Source organism: Haliotis rufescens, unplaced genomic scaffold, assembly GCF_023055435.1.
Source record: "Haliotis rufescens isolate VD_foot unplaced genomic scaffold, xgHalRufe1.0.p SCAF_16, whole genome shotgun sequence".
NCBI classification, from domain to species: Eukaryota; Metazoa; Mollusca; class Gastropoda; order Lepetellida; family Haliotidae; genus Haliotis; species Haliotis rufescens.
Genome location: NW_025963846.1, coordinates 10080820 through 10099591, shown reverse-complemented (window position 1 = coordinate 10099591; position 18772 = coordinate 10080820). Strand labels below are relative to the sequence as shown.

Here is an 18772-nt window from a genome sequence, read left to right as displayed (position 1 = left end):
ATGTGTTGGCCAGTGTCAACACATATTGATGGCATGTGTGGCCCAGTGTCAACATATATTGATGGCATGCGTGGCCCAGTGTCAACATATATTGATGGCATGTGTGGCCCAGTGTCAACACATATTGATGGCATGTGTGGCCCAGTGTCAACATATTAATGGCATGTGTGGCCCCTTGTCTACACATATTGATGGCATGTGTGGCCCAGTGTCAACATATATTGATGGCATGCGTGGCCCAGTGTCAACATATATTGATGGCATGCATGGCCCAGTGTCAACATATATTGATTGCATGTGTGGCCCAGTGTCAACATATTGATGGCATGTGTGGCCCAGTGTCAACACATATTGATAGCATGCGTGGCCAAGTGTCAACATATATTGATGGCATGCGTGGCCCAGTGTCAACACATATTGATGGCATGTGTGGCCCAGTGTCAACATATTGATGGCATGTGTGGCCCAGTGTCAACACATTGATTGCATGTGTGGCCCAGTGTCAACATATATTGATGGCATGCATGGCCCAGTGTCAACACATTGATGGCATGTGTGGCCCAGTGTCAACACATATTGATGGCATGTGTGGCCCAGTGTCAACAACAATGTCCTGCAAGTCCAAATATTGACTTTCCATCAGTATCCTGTGTAACCTCCCAGAACCCGAACAACTGCTCCAAGATGCCTCCTCATTCTTTGGATCAATCTTTTGATTTGATTCTGAGGAATCCTGTCCCATTTCTCATGCAAAGCAGCTGTCAATCCATTGAGCGTATGGACAGTAGGGTCTCTTTGTCGAACACGACGGCCTAAAATGTCCCTCAGAAGCTCAATTGGATTGAACTTATGGCTGGCCATGGAATGGTCTCAGCGGCATTCTGTTGCAAGATCTGAGTGACAGCACATGCTCTGTGAGGCCTGGCATTGTCATTCATGAAGATGGGCCATGTGGCAATAGGATGATAATCAAAATGGGGGACAACAGATCTCCCAAGGATCTCCTGTTGATAACGAGGCCCATTGAGGTTACCACGAATGGTGATGAGGTCCATCCTGCAACCCAAGGAAATGCATCACCATACCATGACTGACCCTCCTCCATAGGGAACCGTCTCCTGGATATTGCGGGGAACCATAGCTGTGTCCATTTGTCCATCCACCATATGCAAAAAAGAACTGACTCTCATCTGAAAAGTTAAACCTCCGCCATGATGGACTGTTCCAGCGAACATACTGCTTAAACCAGCCAAGTCGGGCTAATTCGTGAGTAGGTTGGTTGGTTGGTTGGTTGGTTTGTTGTTTTATGCCGCACTCAGCAATATTCCAGCTATATGACGGCGGTCTGTAAATAATGGAGTCTGGACCAGACAATCCAGTGATTAATATCATGAGCATCGATCCACGCAATTGGGATCGATGACAAGCATCAACCAAGTCAGCGAGCCTGACCACCCGATCCCGTTAGTCGCCTTTTACGACAAGCATAGTCATCTTTTACGGCAAGCATGGGTTGCTGAAGATCTGATCTACCCCGGAATCTTCACGGGTATTGTGAGTAGGAGACAGTTTAATACGTTTGGTTGGTCTTCTGACACTGTATCCTGCTGCTTTCAGGCGATTTCTGAGTGTCCTGAAGGAAAGGGCTCTCCCTGGTAGCCACTGTTGCTTTAAAGATTTGCTTCAGTCCAATAGACGGCACCTAACAAGTCTGAACAATGCTCTATCCTATCTTCTTGTCTTACAGGGCCTGCAAGGTCTTGGACGATCTTTCACATTATTGGTAGCCCTGTGTTTGTTCACGAGTCTTGAAATGATGGAAGGGTTGTGCCCAAGTTGACATCCAATTTGTCTGAGGGACATTCCTGCATTTATCATGCCAGTAATTTGCCACCTTGTAGCCTCTGACAATTTACGACGTGCCATGACAATTTGGGTACTGAATACGCAATACAAATTGAAAGGAGAGAGTGCGACATGTCATGATTCCAAACTTGATTTCAACAATGTTGTCGGTTTGACATTGCCCGTGCATTGCGCGTCGTTGCACGTGCATTTCATGTCTCCAAAAAAGTCAGGCTGAAGAGCAAGATGCAACATGTCACAATGATCAATCAGTAAAATGCTGTTTTCTTAATTCACAGAATTATAGGTCTATGAATTAGGTGTTGCTTGATTAATTTCCATGTGTATATATTTTGATTGCATGGGTACCAATGATGACATATATGTTGATGACATGGGTGCCCAGTGTCAACACATATATTGATTGAATGGGTGCCCAGTGTCAACACATATTGATGGCATGGGTGGTCCAGTATCAACACATATATTGATTACATGCCCGGCCCAGTGTTGACACATAATTGTATTGGGTGCATGGGTGGACAGATCTTGGCACCACTTTGCTCCAATTCTTGCCCATGGCTTGCCAACTTTCGATTCACAAGTACTCGTAGGTATTTGCTTTGATCAAATCTGTAAACGACTACAGTTTGGCCTATGAATTATTTTTTGAAAGTTGCATTATACCCCAACCCACATGCCTGCTTGTATATGGTGTATAGGTAAAGCTTTCCGCAATCTTTTGTAAAATGATGCTCTGAATGAACACATGGTGCAATACAGTTTGAAGCACATGGATTTAGTTACATGTTTATGGCTGTTTTGTTTATAGGCCCATTCATTAAAAAGCCAATATACGCCACTTTATCTTAGGCCATGTCATTAATCAGCTTTATGCTTCCATAATGATGTCATATTTTTTTCTGAAGGAAAGTCTGTCACATGGACTGATGACACGGTTGTTTCTGATGACAAGTCCGTCATTTGGACTGATGACACAGTTGTTTCTGATGACAAGTCCGTCATGTGGACTGATGACACAGTTGTTTCTGATGACAAGTCCTTCAGATGGACTGATGACACGGTTGTTTCTGATGATAAGTCCTTCAATGGACTGAAGATACAGTTGTTTCTGATTACAAGTCCTTCAATGGACTGAAGACACAGTTGTTTCTGATGACAAGTCCTTCACATGGACTGATGACACGGTTGTTTCTGATGGCAAGTCCGTCATGTGGACTGATGACACGGTTGTTTCTGATGACAAGTCCTTCAATGGACTGAAGACACAGTTGTTTCTGATGACAAGTCCTTCAATGGACTGAAGACACAGTTGTTTCTGATGACAAGTCCGTCATGTGGACTGATGACACAGTTGTTTCTGATGACAAGTCCTTCAATGGACTGAAGACACAGATGTTTCTGATGACAAGTATTTCAATGGACTGAAGACACATTTGTTTTTGATGACAAGTTTGTCATGTGGACTGAAGACACAGTTGTTTCTGATGACAAGTCCTTCATGTGGACTGATGACACAGTTGTTTCTGATGGCAAGTCCTTCAATGGACTGAAGACACAGTTGTTTCTGATGACAAGTTTGTCATATGGACTGAAGACACAGTTGTTTCTGATGACGAGTCTGTCATGTGGACTGACGACACAGTTGTTTCTGATGACAAGTCCTTCATGTGGACTGATGACAAGGTTGTTTCTGATGACAAGTCCTTCAATGGACTGAAGACACAGTTGTTTTTTATGACAAGTCCTTCAATGGACTGAAGACACAGTTGTTTCTGACGACAAGTCTGTCATGTGGACTGATGACACAGTTTCTTCTGATGGCAAGTCCTTCAATGGACTGAAGACACAGTTGTTTTTGATGACAAGTTTGTCATATGGACTGAAGACACAGTTGTTTCTGATGACAAGTCCTTCAATGGACTGAAGACACAGTTGTTTTTGATGACAAGTCCTTCAATGGACTGAAGACACAGTTGTTTCTGATGACAAGTCCTTCAATGGACTGAAGACACAGTTGTTTTTGATGACAAGTCCTTCAATGGACTGAAGACACAGTTGTTTCTGATGACAAGTCTGTCATGTGGACTGATGACACAGTTTTTTCTGATGGCAAGTCCGTCACATGGACTGAAGACACAGTTGTTTCTGATGACCAGTCAGTCATGTGGACTGATGACAATGTTGTTTCTGATGACAAGTCTGTCATGTGGACTGAAGACACGGTTGTTTCTGATGACAAGTCCGTCACATGGATTGATGACAATGTTGTTTCTGATGACAAGTCCGTCACATGGATTGATGACAATGTTATTTCTGATGACAAGTCCGTCATGTGGACTGATGACAATGGTGTTTCTGATGACAAGTCCGGCACATGGACTGATGACAATGTTGTTTCTGATGACAGTGGTGTTTCTGATGACAAGTCAGTAATGTGGACTGATGACAATGTTGTTTCTGATGACAAGTCCTTCATGTGGACTGATGGCAATGTTGTTTCTGATGACAATGGTGTTTCTGATGACAAATTCGTCACATGGATTGATGACAATGTTGTTTCTGATGACAAGTCCGTCACGTGGACTGATGACAATGTTGTTTCTGATGACAATGGTGTTTCTGATGACAAGTCCGTCATGTGGACTGAAGACACAGTTGTTTCTGATGACAAGTCCGTCACATGGACTGATGACAATGTTGTTTCTGATGACAGTGGTGTTTCTGATGACAAGTCAGTCACATGGACAGATGACAAGTTCCGTCACATCGACTGAAGACACGTTTGCTTCTGATGGCATGTCCGTGACTAAACGACTACACTTTCATGACTTCGGCTCTAGAAACGAACAAGTGTACTCATGGCTATCAGTCCGAGAAGAGGTCGTGAAACAAACATACAGACGTGGAGGCCTTACTACCTTGGTCCCTAAGGCTACCAGGGGACTGTAACGGCAGTCGATCTGTCGACGTTATAGAGCAACCAGCTATGGAAGGAAACAGTCTGGTGTTTGGCATCGTGTGTCTAGTATGTGTTCTGTCTTGTCAGTGCTTGTGTGCTGGGTGTGTTGTGTCATCGGCGGACTCGGCAATCCTGGAGGAACATGGTGACCGCGTCTATGTCATCGAATATAATCTTAAATTTAACGGGTACACCCAGGACTTCTGGAGTCGGGTAGCTGGACGCAATTGGTACACACCCACCAGATTGTATAAATGCAGTGGCCCATCAACAGAGAAATATCTCCTCTTGTTTCACTATTATCACGGAATGTTCAAAACTTTAGTACATGTTGGCCAGAGGTTGCAGGAGGTGAACGTCACTACCGAACCTTCAGATTGTTTGAACACAATGACGAGCGAGGAGATTGAAACGTTAATTAAACTCTATATTTTCAACAACCTGTTCCCAACCAGCAACGCCACCCAGAAGACTGTGTCCGAAGCGAGTGTATGTTCTATGAGAATCACTGACGACAATGGCCGGGAGAAACACGTCTTCAGATGCTGCCGAGTGTCGTCTGTTGACCACGTAACCTGCTATCTAGTTGCACACGACATTTGGATATTAATTTTCCAGTTTGCAATAACTACTCTTTCTATTATTCTCACTCTATACTTTCCATTATTGATACCTAAAAGCTTAAATGTTGACGTGTTTACATATATTCCTGGAACTTCGAAATTCATAAATATTATGACAACGCGAAACCCTGAGTTTAAAAATTTGACGCCGAGAACTTTATTAGTTCCATACAAGAAATGTCAGGCGATGGATACATTTCGTACGCTTATATCTGAAATACCGAGAGACGTCGTGTACACGTTTCAAATTAAGAGAATCGATTTCCAAGCAGGCTTTGATCGCTTTATAGCTGAAAATGAACCGCCATTTGGGGTCTTTCGCACACTGTTTGATTGTTTGATCAAGTTTAAATTACGCCACAGTGACCCTTTTGAAGATTGCTGCACGAGCAGGATTTGTGGTCAGTGTAGTTGCCGCGCATGCCCAGAGTGGCAGGATGTTCTAAGGGCAGTCCGGACTATCACCATCTTCGCGGTCCTTGCTTTACCGGCTGTCCCAAGGTTGTATTACCTCTGCACGCCCCACCTTCATCACCCCGAGGAAGTCAACATAATGGACGAGGCTGGCCATATTGACGACCATACCAACAGCACTACTGGTACTGCCATCGCCACTGTGTTAAGCGCCGTTTATGTCCTACACGTCGTAATCGTCGTTGTTGACGGAATATTTGACAGAAACCTGGCCAGACTGTATGGGCAATTACTGTGCATCAACAATGAACGATTTTCTTTAACTTACAGAACGAAAATGTTGCAATCGTTAGTTAAGAACTCTGTTCGCCCGCTTCAGAAGTTAGGGATTATTGTCCTCCCACTGTGGTTGGTATGTTTTATTATATCCCCGGCAACAATTTTTTTGTACTTCATTGTGACGTCACCGGTGTTCAGAATCGCCCACCGCGTCCTGAGGATCCTATTAGGAACATGTCAGCGAGAGCGTAAGGGTCAGGAAGAGGTAGGTGGACGGACATTTGAAGTAGCCTTCATTGTTACAATATTTGCTGTGTTCGTGGTGCTTGCAATTGGTTTCAACTTCTTGTTGCATGCAGCCAGTGTGGTCATAATAGACATGCTCGTCAACATTCAACTCACGATGCGGATCCTGCCTGTCGTGATTCTTCCTGTCTTCTACATCCGGGACACTTTCGGTCACGTGAGCTCCGAGTACCTGTCCTACCATAACATCATCCTGGGGCTCATCATGGCTGACAAGATGGAGGCAGCTCGGGATGTCGCGAAGAACAGCCCACAGAACCGGGAAAATATTGTATTTGAAGTCTGTACCCAAGAGGACGAACATTGCTTCTTAGGGCCTACTTTCTTGTTAAAAGGCGGCGACTTACGTATGAATACCAGGAGTTTGGGATTGCTTCTTCACAAGGACGACACGCCCTATTTGTCGAAGAAATTCTTCCATCAGGCGACAGGTATTGACTGTCGTGGAGCGCCAGGGCACATTTCACATTCCGTCATAAAAGCAATATTTGAACTTAGTCGAGTATTTCTATTCTTGTTCTGTCTCCTCATAATCGTTATGGCGTACGGCGATATCGGCTTCATCTCTCCAGAGGGTCGATTCTTTGCTACCTTTGCTTGCGGCTTGATACCATTCGCACTTAAAGAATTTTTCTTTCTAAAAAAAACCACCGTCTCCATTATTGATGTTAAGAATCTGCGGTTCACCACGCAATTTGACGACCTACAGAACACTTTCCGGCAGGCATGGCCCGTGCACGACATTATTCCCGTGGCAGATGTAGACAGGGCGAGACCTACAGTTATCTCCCCTTCCGGAAGTGATGGATCTGCGTCCACGTCGAATGTGCCGGTAGTAGAGAGCGAGACACAAATTACTGCTCATAAGGAAATTGATCTCATTGTGGATCTCACAGGTGTTAAATTTGCAGATTATGGATCCGTGTAGGAAGAGTCTTTAGAAGAATTGGTGATTCTTTTATGTTACATGTGTCATTTCAGTGCATGGCTAATTAGCCATAAATTAAATTGGTACCAATTTGAATCCATATTTGAACTACTTTCGTTCAGGGGACTATATTATGACGCAACACATGCTGCTGTGTCTGCTTTTGTTGGTATGTTAAGTTGAATGTTCGAGTGAGCAACAGTGGCGAGACTGTTCACAAATTCCACATGTTATTCTCTTTGTCGATAATAATTTTGGACTATGAGAGGACAGCCTATGCTTACTCTTAACGCTACGACTATCGTAAGCCTATGTTAAAGTATGAGAGTTACGAATAACTTAGCGCTAAGATCGCTTTGTGCAAGTGGGCCCTGGTGTCAGGTGTAGAACTTTCGCCGCTATTTTTCCCTTTACGCCTAATGGATCGGCAGTTAAAACATCTGTGACGTCATTCTATTGTTTGAACGCTCCATTATTTTTCAGGAATGGAGAGTTGCTTGTCAACTGTACATTATCTTGAAGCAGCATTTGAATTTTTCAAATATTTTCAACTACAGAATATTTTGTAAAAGTAGGGATGAGTTTTAAGTAGGGGAATATCCTCGTAACTCTCCATTCCTTAAAAACAATGGGCCTCGGCCCCTGCGGGGCCTCTGCTCCATTATTTTTAAGGAATGGAGAGTTACTCGGACATTCCCCTCTACATAATGGAGACTAATTATCCTCTGGCTTTGACGTTCCATATTGACATGTATTGAATGAGAAATACACGCATTGCCAATTTGTTTAAAGTGTGTTTTTGTCTTTTAGTTTACTTGAAATGTTTTTTACACATCTACATAAGCATAATATAAATCATAGTTTTATTTCTACAAGTCATTTCGCTACAATAATGAGAGCGATACATGTTTTTTTTTACATCATCTTGGGAGAACATTCCTGAATATGGTACGTACTCTTCAGTGACATGAGTGAGTGAGTAAGTATGGTTTTACGCCACCTTCAGCAATATTCCATCAACACTACGGCGGGAGACAAGAAATGGATTCCACACACTATAACCTACCATTATATACTAACCCGGTTCTGTGACGAGCACCACTAGGCTTCCCCACCTGACTGTTGAAGAAGAGTTTCCTGAAATGCACAACCGCAACTTATGAACTTGTAGCTTTTTCCATTCAGGAATTTAAAACTGAAAAAGGTGTGGCGTTTCTCTCTGAGAAATTGCAAATGAGAGTAGAGTTTGTGTTCGGAAGCCGTTCAGTAGTTTTCTGTAAGATCAATTAATTTATATTCACAGTTTTGTTGGAACTGGGCATATGTCGAAACGAGAGTGGGTTTTGTTTTAAGAGTATATCTCTCAAGATTTTCTTTACTGCTTCAGGAGAATTTGCACAAATGGCAAGCTATCGAACGAATTGCCTGTTACTAATTGGGGAAATTTACCCACTTCACGTCACCTTCATTTTCCGCCGATTAAGATGATATCTAACATGAAGGACGAGTGTTATTAACCTACTGAAAAATACACTTTTGTCGAAAATGAAGGTACTGTTATATTTGAGCGGTGTTCCAAACATTGTTGACCTCGTGATCATATTTATGTTTGTTTGTGTCATTGTTTTTTGTGAAACGCTGCACTTTGCAATAGTCCTGATATACGGACCAGACAATTCAGTAACAGACCTCATGAGTATCTATCTACGCAATTAGGATACGATAACACGCATCAGCCACGTCAGCTAGCCTGACCACCCGATCCCGTTAGTCGTAAATGGGTTGCTGAAGATCAATTCTTACCCCAGATTCCCAGATTACCAGCAACTAATGCTTGTCCTAAAAGGCGACTAACGGGATCGGGTGGTCAGGCTCGCTGACTTGGTCGATGCATGTCATCGATCCCAACTGCGTGGTTTGATGCTCATGATATCAATCACTGGATTGTCTGGTCCAGACTCGATTATTTACAGACCGCCGTCATATAGCTGGAACATTGCTGAGTGCGGCGTTAAACAACAAACCAACAACAACAATCTTACCCCAGATCTTCATGCTAACATGCGGCTGTTTGTTGATGCACTGCATCATAATGTTCTTGTATACTTTGTAATCGAGCTGTTACACAGAAGGCTTTATGAAGATGTCAGTATTTGTGTGAGTGAGTATGTTTCATCAGCAATTCGATTATATATCAAGCTTCATAATCAATATACGCAGAAATGAAACCTGTTAACATACATTATCAGTGTCAGTGTGTCCTTGGTATGTGTAAATTGATCTGTTATTTTAAACAATTTAGAAGACACGTCAGATAGTAGCGGCATATGAATGAGGTTTGAGAAAACTTCACAACTGAGTGAGTATTGTTTAACACCGCTTTTTAGCAACATTACAGAAATATCGCGGCAGGGGACGTCAGATATGAGCTTCACAGATCGTACCTATGTGGGGAATTGAACCCGGGTTTTCGGCGTGACGAGCGAACACTTTAACCACTAAGCTACCCCATCGCCCCCTCACAACAGAGAGCAAATATGAGATCACCGTTGCCCTTTAACTGATCAGCAGTGGACAGTACGTTTATTCTGGAGGAGGGGCAGTCGGGTAGCCTAGTGGTTAGAGTGTTCGCTCGTCACGCCGAAGACCCGGATTCGATTCCCGACAAGGGTACAATGTGTGATGCCCATTTCTGGTGTCCCCCGCCGTGAAATTGCTGGAATATTGCTAAAAAGTGCGGCGTAAAACCATGCTCACTCATTCACTCACTTGTTCTGGAGGAATCCTCATACCAGGAGTATTGGTTCCTGTGGAACAATATTCCCGAAATGAGAATTGTATTTCCTTCCCTCGGTCAATTTCTACATATTCCATGTGACCCCGTGTGTCACATATAGACTACTTATTAAAAAACAATATATCTACAAAATATGAACAAAATCCAAAAGGAGCTCAGAACAATGCGTTAATTCCGAGCTGGAATCTAGACTTGCCAACTCATTCTAGTTTTGAGTTGGATTCATTTTATTATTCATTTTCTGGGGCCTGGGAGGCAGACTTGGGTTCATGAAGGAATTGAGGTCACTTACGAGATCGGGTTTGTCAGTCTCGCTGACTTGCTTGGTGCATGTCATCGTATCTCAATTGCGTAGATCGATGCTCATGATGTCAATCACTGGATTGTCTGGTCCAGATTCGATTATTTACAGACAGCGGTCATATGGCAAGGATATTGCTGAGGGCGGCGTTAAACAACAAACATAATATGTAAAGTTCCCTGTCACATGCGTCATATAGTGGTTCATGAAAACAGAGTTCACTAATTGTGTGAACTGGGTCGGCTCGGAGTCCTTGTAAAGTGTCTGAGTGGGGTGTCCAAGTTAAACTGTGGGCTAGCACTATTTAACCGGCATAAGTCCGGACTCGTACGAACAGACGGTGCATAAACACGTGTATGTATGCCATACGCAAGTGTAACAAACTTGAACGCGAAGTTAAACCCCATTTCACTACACCCTACCTCACATGCAGTTAGAGCTCAAGACCCCGTACGTCCTAAAATATTAAACAAATATACTCAACGCGGTCAGACAGAAACAGGCAGTCGCCTTCATCGTTCAGGATGGAGTAGCACTCCCGGGGGTAAAACCCTCGAGGATCAACTGAAAGTGTAGCAAGAAATGAGGCATCGGCAAAATGTTTGATAGCAAAGTTAAGGAGATCAGGTACTCGTAGTCATGGAAACAGGTGTGACACATTTGACTATATTATATATTGCCAGTTAACATATCCAACAGATATGGAATAACACAAACTCAAGTTGACCCCTAGAAACAGATCGCTTCAACAATCTAAAGTGAGAGCTAAGATTCTTTGATTATTGGAGTGAGTGAATTTGGTTTTACGCCCCTTTTAGCAATATTCCAGCAATATCACGGCGGGGGGACACCAGAAATGGGCTTCACACATTGTACCCATGTTGGGAATCGAACCCGGGTCTTCGGCGTGACGAGCGAACGCTTTAGCCACTAGGCTACTCGACTGCCCCTGTTTATTGGAATAATATGCTTTTGGCAAACAGTATTGGGTTTAGCCAAGTGTGTACTGAGATGACGGACCTAGCGTCTAATTCTCATGAGCGTGTCTGCATGTACCATCAATAATATAACAACGCTACGGTAAGTCTAATTCTGTATTCAGTATTTTTGATGGTCGACAGAAGACAGTATGGCCAAACGGCGATTCATTGTGTGATGTACAAAAATGGCTGTATTTCGTATTAAAGATTTTTCTCGGTTTGACATTAGAGTATTAAACTTAGATAAGATGGGATGGACATGAAACATTTCTGGAACATACTGCTGGCGAAGGTTACCATATGCGTTACAAATTAACAAGAAATTATATTCGCCCTCCACGTAGCGCATGTTACATGTCTCACACAACCTCTGGTCTCTGGAAGTATTATTGTATCTACCTGTTTCAGCTACGTTGGGTCATTGAAACAGCGCTTTCGATTTTCTTCGCGAACACAAGGGCCCACTTTCACAAAGCGATCTTAGCGCTACGACTATTGTAAGCCTATGTTAAAGTATGGGAGTTACGATCGTCTAAACGCTAAGATCGCTTTGTGCAAGTGGTCCCTGGTATCTCTACTATTTGATAGTGATTCATAAACACATGCTCATGATAAAGTCGGAATTGTACAATCGACTCTGCCTTATGCAGAGATTTCTATTGGATTTGGAAAGGGGTTTGTCGCTTTATTCATATTCATATAAATGTGATCCTTGTTAATGTATCTAGCCTATCAGTGACCACTTGCTTCACATTCGTCTTTTAGAAGCCTTCCCTGGGAGACGATCTGGAAAATTGCTTCAATCTGAAATATAGTGTTTTAGTGTTTGATAAATATACATCAACGTAAAGCGTCCCTGAAGAGTGATAACTACATGTAACTGCAGTATATTTCTATAACTATTTGGTGAGGAATTATTACTTGTACAATTTGAAAACATACATAATACGTGAACAGAAAGATGGACTTTTACGCTACTACAAAAACAGTCCGTTTGACTCCAAATGAGAACGATGAATTGCAAAATAACTCGAAATCCAGAAAAGTGTATAAAACATCAATACGGTACTTGACCATGAATACCCTGTACCCAACAAAATCTGAATTTTGTTTATTTTAAGACCCATGACGGATGAAGTTCTTTAAGAAACTATCATGTAATTTTGTATAGAAATGTGTACATGACACGCAGGGGGACAAACCGTGGAAAGAACAGCGCAAGCACGGTCTGCACGTGCTACACAGTGACCGTGTTCATTCAATGACAAGATGCGCTACTCAGCAAATGTTAAAAGTTGATGTTGAATGTGTATGATTTCTTTAGAAGTGAAGCAGAAAGAGCAAAGCCTGTTGATGCAATTAATAAATTTTTGAAACGAGCTTCAAAAGCTCTTGGTATGTCCCCTCAGAAACTTTAAAATGTTGTTAGTCGACGAGATACAAATGGTCAGGCCAAGGAGATAGGGAACATGTCAAAACCTCGCAAGGTTGATAAATTAGACAGTTTTCAGAGGGATCAAGTCAGACGTGCAATTGTTAAACTGCACTCAGAAAATAAGTACCTGTCCCTAAGAATTTTGAAGAAACACCTTGAAACTGACCATGATTTACGTGTTACAAAGTACAAACTATGGCAGCTGTTGCATACATTTGGTTACAAATACAAAAAGATAACTGGAGAAAATATGGCTGTGTTGTGTGAACGGTCTGACATTGTTCGTCTCCGAAATCATTACCTTCGTACCATCAAGCAGAAACGTGAAGAAGGATATGAGCCCGTCTTCTTAGTTGAGACATGGGTAAATGCGTCACACACAGCCAGCAGTCAGTGGGTACCCAGTGGTGACTGTAAGGAGTCTTGTAGAAAGTTACCAATGGTAAAGGGTGAAAGACTCATAGTTCTCCATGCTGGTTGTGCTAGTCAGGGTTTTCTCTCAGACTGTGACCTCGTCTTTAGAGCCAAGGCCAAAGACAACAGGGACTACCACATTTCTGGAGTGGGTGAAAGCTAAATTAGTCCCTGCTTTGCCTATCAAGTCTCTCATTGTCATGGACAATGCACCGTATCATAGTGTGCAGGATCCAGAAAGCAAGACTCCAACCTCTAATAACCGTAAAGGAGACATGGTTACTTGGCTGTAACGGAGGAACATTACCTTTCCTTCTCGAGCGACGAAACCACAGCTCTATGAAATCATCAAAACTATGAAACCTCACCCCGTGTATAAAGTTGACAGTTACATCAAGGGTCAGGGTCACGCTGTCTTACGACTGCCATCTTATCACTGCGACCTGAATCCAATTGAGTTGGTATGGGGCATCGTCAAGGGTGACGTTGGACGATCGAACACAACGTTCAAATTACGAGACGTTGAACAACTCGTAAAGGAATCCCTTGGTCGGGTAACAGTAGAAACATGGAGGCGTTGTGTGGCCACAGTCGTTGACGAGATAGAACCATGTTATTGGTCACGAGATGGACTACGGCCAGCAACAGTCCAACCTATAATAGTGGCAGTCGGTTCAGGCACCAGCAGTTCCGACGACGAGATCTATGGCATGAGTGAGTCAGATTGCGACTGAAATTATCATGAGACGGCCCCCCTAACGCTCTGTCATTTCCCCTACCACAGAACGTGCAGTACATGCGTGCTTGCGCTGTTCCTTCCACGGTTTGTCCCCCTGCGTGTCATGTACACATTTCTATACAAAATTACATGATAGTTTCTTAAAGAACTTCATCCGTCATGGGTCTTAAAATAAACAAAATTCAGATTTTGTTGGGTACAGGGTATTCATGGTCAAGTACCGTATTGATGTTTCATACACTTTTCTGGATTTCGAGTTATTTTGCAATTCATCGTTCTCATTTGGAGTCAAACGGACTGTAAGCTGTGACATGCGCATATGATTACTGGCGCCTTGGCGGTTTTGCTTTTATAGAGATCAACAAAAAACCTGATACCTTTTGTATCACAGTTGTTCTCCTAAGAAAACATTGATATGTTCCTAGCTGAAGCCAGAGAAGAAGCGATCCACGTTTGACAGGTTTTCTCCGTTGGCTTCCCTTCCAACTCAGCATGTCATGTCGCAGCGACCCTTCGTACAGAACAGGCACGTGCTTCACGTGCTGAGATCCGTCAAACTGGAGGAGAGATCACCCGCTCGTCGCATCACAGCCAGCCAGGTGTGCTCTCAACAAGACCAACATAACAGAGCAAGGTAAATAAGATATTGAACGCACTGGTGATTACTACGTATACGAGCAGTGTGATGCTGAAATCAGAGTTAGAGGACGTCTGAGACTTTGTAGCAACTTTTGGGAGGAAATAGGATGTACTGACTTTGTGCTAGATACTATCAAACATGGTTATAAAACACTCTTTTATTCCACGCCTTTGTCAGTGGAACTGAAAAATAACAAATCAACCACCGCGAATTAGTATGTGATCAATACAAGATTTGCTCGGAAAAGACCTTGTTGAATGTACTGATAGACCACATGATGTGAATAACCTTTCCGTCTCTGTTCAATCATCGGGAGGGGCGGTCGGGTAGCCTAGTGGTTAAAGCGTTCGCTCGTCACGCCGAAGACCTGGGTTTGATTCCCGACATGATTATACTCGGACCCCGTGGTACCGCGGCATTCATCGTATCGCGGCATTCATCGTATCGCGGCATTTGTAATGTCCGATAGTTCACGCGGGACACGCCTCTTAGCGGCTGTCTATTAATGCAAATCAGTAACAAGGAAGTGCTCACTTCGTAAACAATTTCAATTTCCTCGGAATGTTCCGTCTGCTGTAAGTAAGGAGTTATTAATCCGTTGATACATATTTATGGCATCTGTTGTAATATTGCCTTACCCCAATCTATCAATGGCCAACGATATAACCCGCAGTTCCCCAAGTAAACTTTCTCTATCGACCTGAACTAGATCATCTGGATATTCATGGAGAATAATAAGGTAACGGAAGTTACGTAGTCCGTACATTTTCCCCCGCTCTGTGCCCAGAATCTATTGGGAGATCATTAGGGCCATAATGCCAGACTTAGAAATACGTTCTTCACTAGTAACCAAAAGATAAATACGTACTTTGGGCATACTAGGAGTGCTTTTTATATATTTATTGTTGACATTTAACATTTTTCCATTTTGTGACAAATTATTGTCATCCAATTTTTTTTAAACAATCTTAAAATATCATTTCTGATATTTTGTTGTTGACTTATAAAAATATTTGTCTCTTACTTTTTGGTAAAAATGCATTGAATACCTATTGCTGATAACACATTTAGAATTTTACTTGTGCTGTCTTTGCACTTGTCTGGACAAATCACTGATGTCTGGCATGATCATACCAAGTGGTTGGTAGAATTATGTCCTCTTTTTGTCCAATTCGGACCTCCATACACAACTTTTCTCTGTACCGTAATACGATGGAGTTCTCTCCCTTGTCAAACAGAGCGCGAGGCCCAGCTTTTACTCGGAGCTACTAATGTAAATAATGAACTTTTATCAGTAAAATATGCATAGTTTGATAAAATAAATGATATCTGATATAGAGAACACGAATAATCATAAAGGTTAGTGAGTGCATTTTGTTCCGTTAACGTACATGACAAGTACCGCGATACCCCGAGGTTGCAGGCTACAATGTGTGAAGCCCATTTCTGGTGTCATTTCTGATATTGCTGGAATATTGCTAAAAGCGGCGTAAAACCATACTCACTCACTCACTTAATCATCGGGAAAAGAAAACTCTTATTAGATCTCTCCCTTGTTAACAAACACGCTTACAAGCTTTAAGTGAAATACGAGGACTGGGGAACTGCTTTAATGTATATTAATGCCAATGACTGTCATATTAAATTTGATATAAATTCGGCTTACCATCACTTCGAAATGTTTCTATAGCATACTGCTTATCCTAGCTTTTCGTGAGCCTGGCTAGTATTGTCATTTGGTTTGACATCAGCTCTTTAAATCTTTACAAAAGTTGCCAGACAGTTAGTAAAACAGATGGCGTCATGATAGTCTTGGTATTGTTACATTTCTTGATTGTGGAATAATGGTTGCAGGGACTCAGCAGTAAAAGTCAAAGGTGATCTGGTTCAATCTGGTCTCGTTCGTGTTGAGGGGGGCACGGGTGGCCCTGTCGTCTAAGGCGCCGCGATTCGCTGTGCAGAGTTGCGTCCCTTGGGCACGCCAGAAATCTATGGTTGTGGGTTCGAATCCCGGTTCGCCCCGATTATGTTTCTAGGTTTGTCAGCACCATACCCGTGCTCGTGGGTTTCACCCAAGTGGTAAACGTCCGTGACCTGCATCACTTTGGGCTTTCCTCCCACATTAAGCTGACACGCCGCGATATAACTGGAATACTGTTAAAAGCGGCGTTAAACCAAACTCACTCACTCACTCGTTCGTGTTGAGAAGTCGTCGTGGTCACCACACGGCGCTTAAAATGGCTCGGGTTTTGCGTCCACATTTTACGTTAACTGTACCCGATAGAAAGATTAGTAAACTCAAGGGTTGTATTTGAATCATTGTAGAAATGAAGAGTAAGTTAGCGGCCCGGAGTATTTCGTCAGATAATAGCAATGAAGCCAGTTATTGTTCAGTCAGTCAACACATGACGAGGGCATTATCTATTGATGTGTTACAGGCAAGATCTTGGAATGAAAGGATCTATTTATCTCCTACTAGTTATGAACAACTTAGGTTCTGGTGGTCCAACATTTCAGTGTATAACTCGAGGTCCTTGCGCGCTGAAAGTTCCCCCACTAGGATAGCTACAGTGATGCTGGTGGCAAGGGTATTTGTGATATTGTGTTCATTCAGTGGAAGTGCTTCTCATGGATATTGGTCAGTGAGTGAAATGCAGATTAACTCCACGTGGAGGGAGCTCAAAGTAGTTGTCGTGGTACAAATGTACTTAGTAGCTTTCTCAGGGGTTTTTTGTGTTTTTTAAATATTCCACACAGTAAAATGGTTCATACAACCAAAACGTGGTTTCAGTTGTGCAGAACGGGAGTATGAATGTTTTTACTTCAGTCCATGGCTCTAGACATTTTCCAGATGTGCCTACAGTATTGTATTCATTTGGAAATGGAATGGATTCCTCGCTCCCACAATGATTGGGAAGATTATCTAAGCATATTATGCGACACTGATGATTTGAGAATTGCAGATTGTGTTCAAATGGATAGATGATAAATGGGGTCCTCATTCTATTGACAGATTTGCATCTTATTACAATAATAAAGTTTATGTTTTGATTCTCGTCATTGGAACCCAGGTTGCGAAACAGTGGATACGTTTACTGTTGACTGGAGTGGTGAAATGAACTGGATTGGTGTATTTGGTAGCGAGAGTTGATGCACGTGATTAAGTGTAAGGCCAGAGGTACATTGGTAGTGCCTAGATGGCATTCTGGGCCTTTACTGTGTCCAAATGCAAGTTATATTTCGCAAGTCAAAGATTTGGTCTGGTTACCTATATGCAAAGATATGTCAAGGGTTATTGTGGAGGTGGCATATTTGGTGTTGATGATTGTTGAAGTTTCCAATGTTAGCATTGTATATAGATTGTTCTGGGTGATTTGATTCAAAACATGTTTTTCTTTCAGGTTCATGTATATTACAATGTGTGTGTGTGGTGATGTCATATCCACTCTGCCAGAGAGGTTGCGACAAGAGATAAATCCACTGAATGAGAGCTTAAGTGAAGCAAGATCTGCTTCACCATCTAAATCTTATGGTTATGGGAGTGAGTGAGTGAGTGAGTGAGTGAGTGAGTATGGTTTTACGCCGCTTTTAGCAATATTCCAGCAATATCACGGCGGGGGACACCAGAAATGGGCTTCACACATTGTACCCATGTCGGGAATCGAACCCGGGTCTTCGGCGTGACGAGCGAACGCTTTAACCACTAGGCTACCCGACCGCCCCTTATGGTTATGGTATCAGGCGATTCCAGCTTTTGGCTGAATCTCACGGTTTATCATTTACTATTCCAGTAGTACCTTTGCATTGTGCTCTTTATCTATAATCATTGATACAAAGCTGTGATAGTATATCTCCAGCTATGAATGCATTTTATAGCTGTTATTGTTGGAATCACTAGCCCCAATGAGAACAGTCATGAGCCCTGGCGCAGTGAGAAGGCCAAGGATGGATATGTAAAAGATGTTTGAGTCAGACTCAGTGTGTCGAAGTCGTTAGGACTATAGGTAATGGGTTGGTGTCATTCGTGACCAACTCGTGTTATTCCGGGACAAGCCTAATAGGGACTCGTGCCCCTCTCGTGGCCATTT

The 18772-nt window shown here is 42.7% G+C and overlaps 1 protein-coding gene across 1 annotated transcript; it reads left to right on the top strand.

The window, feature by feature from the left end:
- Positions 1 to 974: 974 nt before the first annotated feature.
- On the top strand, positions 975 to 7562 carry LOC125380957. Its single transcript, XM_048396741.1, has 5 exons — positions 975 to 1049; positions 2629 to 2703; positions 3984 to 4600; positions 5284 to 6144; positions 6343 to 7562. Exons 1-5 carry the CDS (start codon positions 975 to 977, stop codon positions 7376 to 7378), a joined length of 2664 nt encoding a protein of 887 aa, XP_048252698.1. The 3' UTR covers positions 7379 to 7562.
- Positions 7563 to 18772: the final 11210 nt, after the last annotated feature.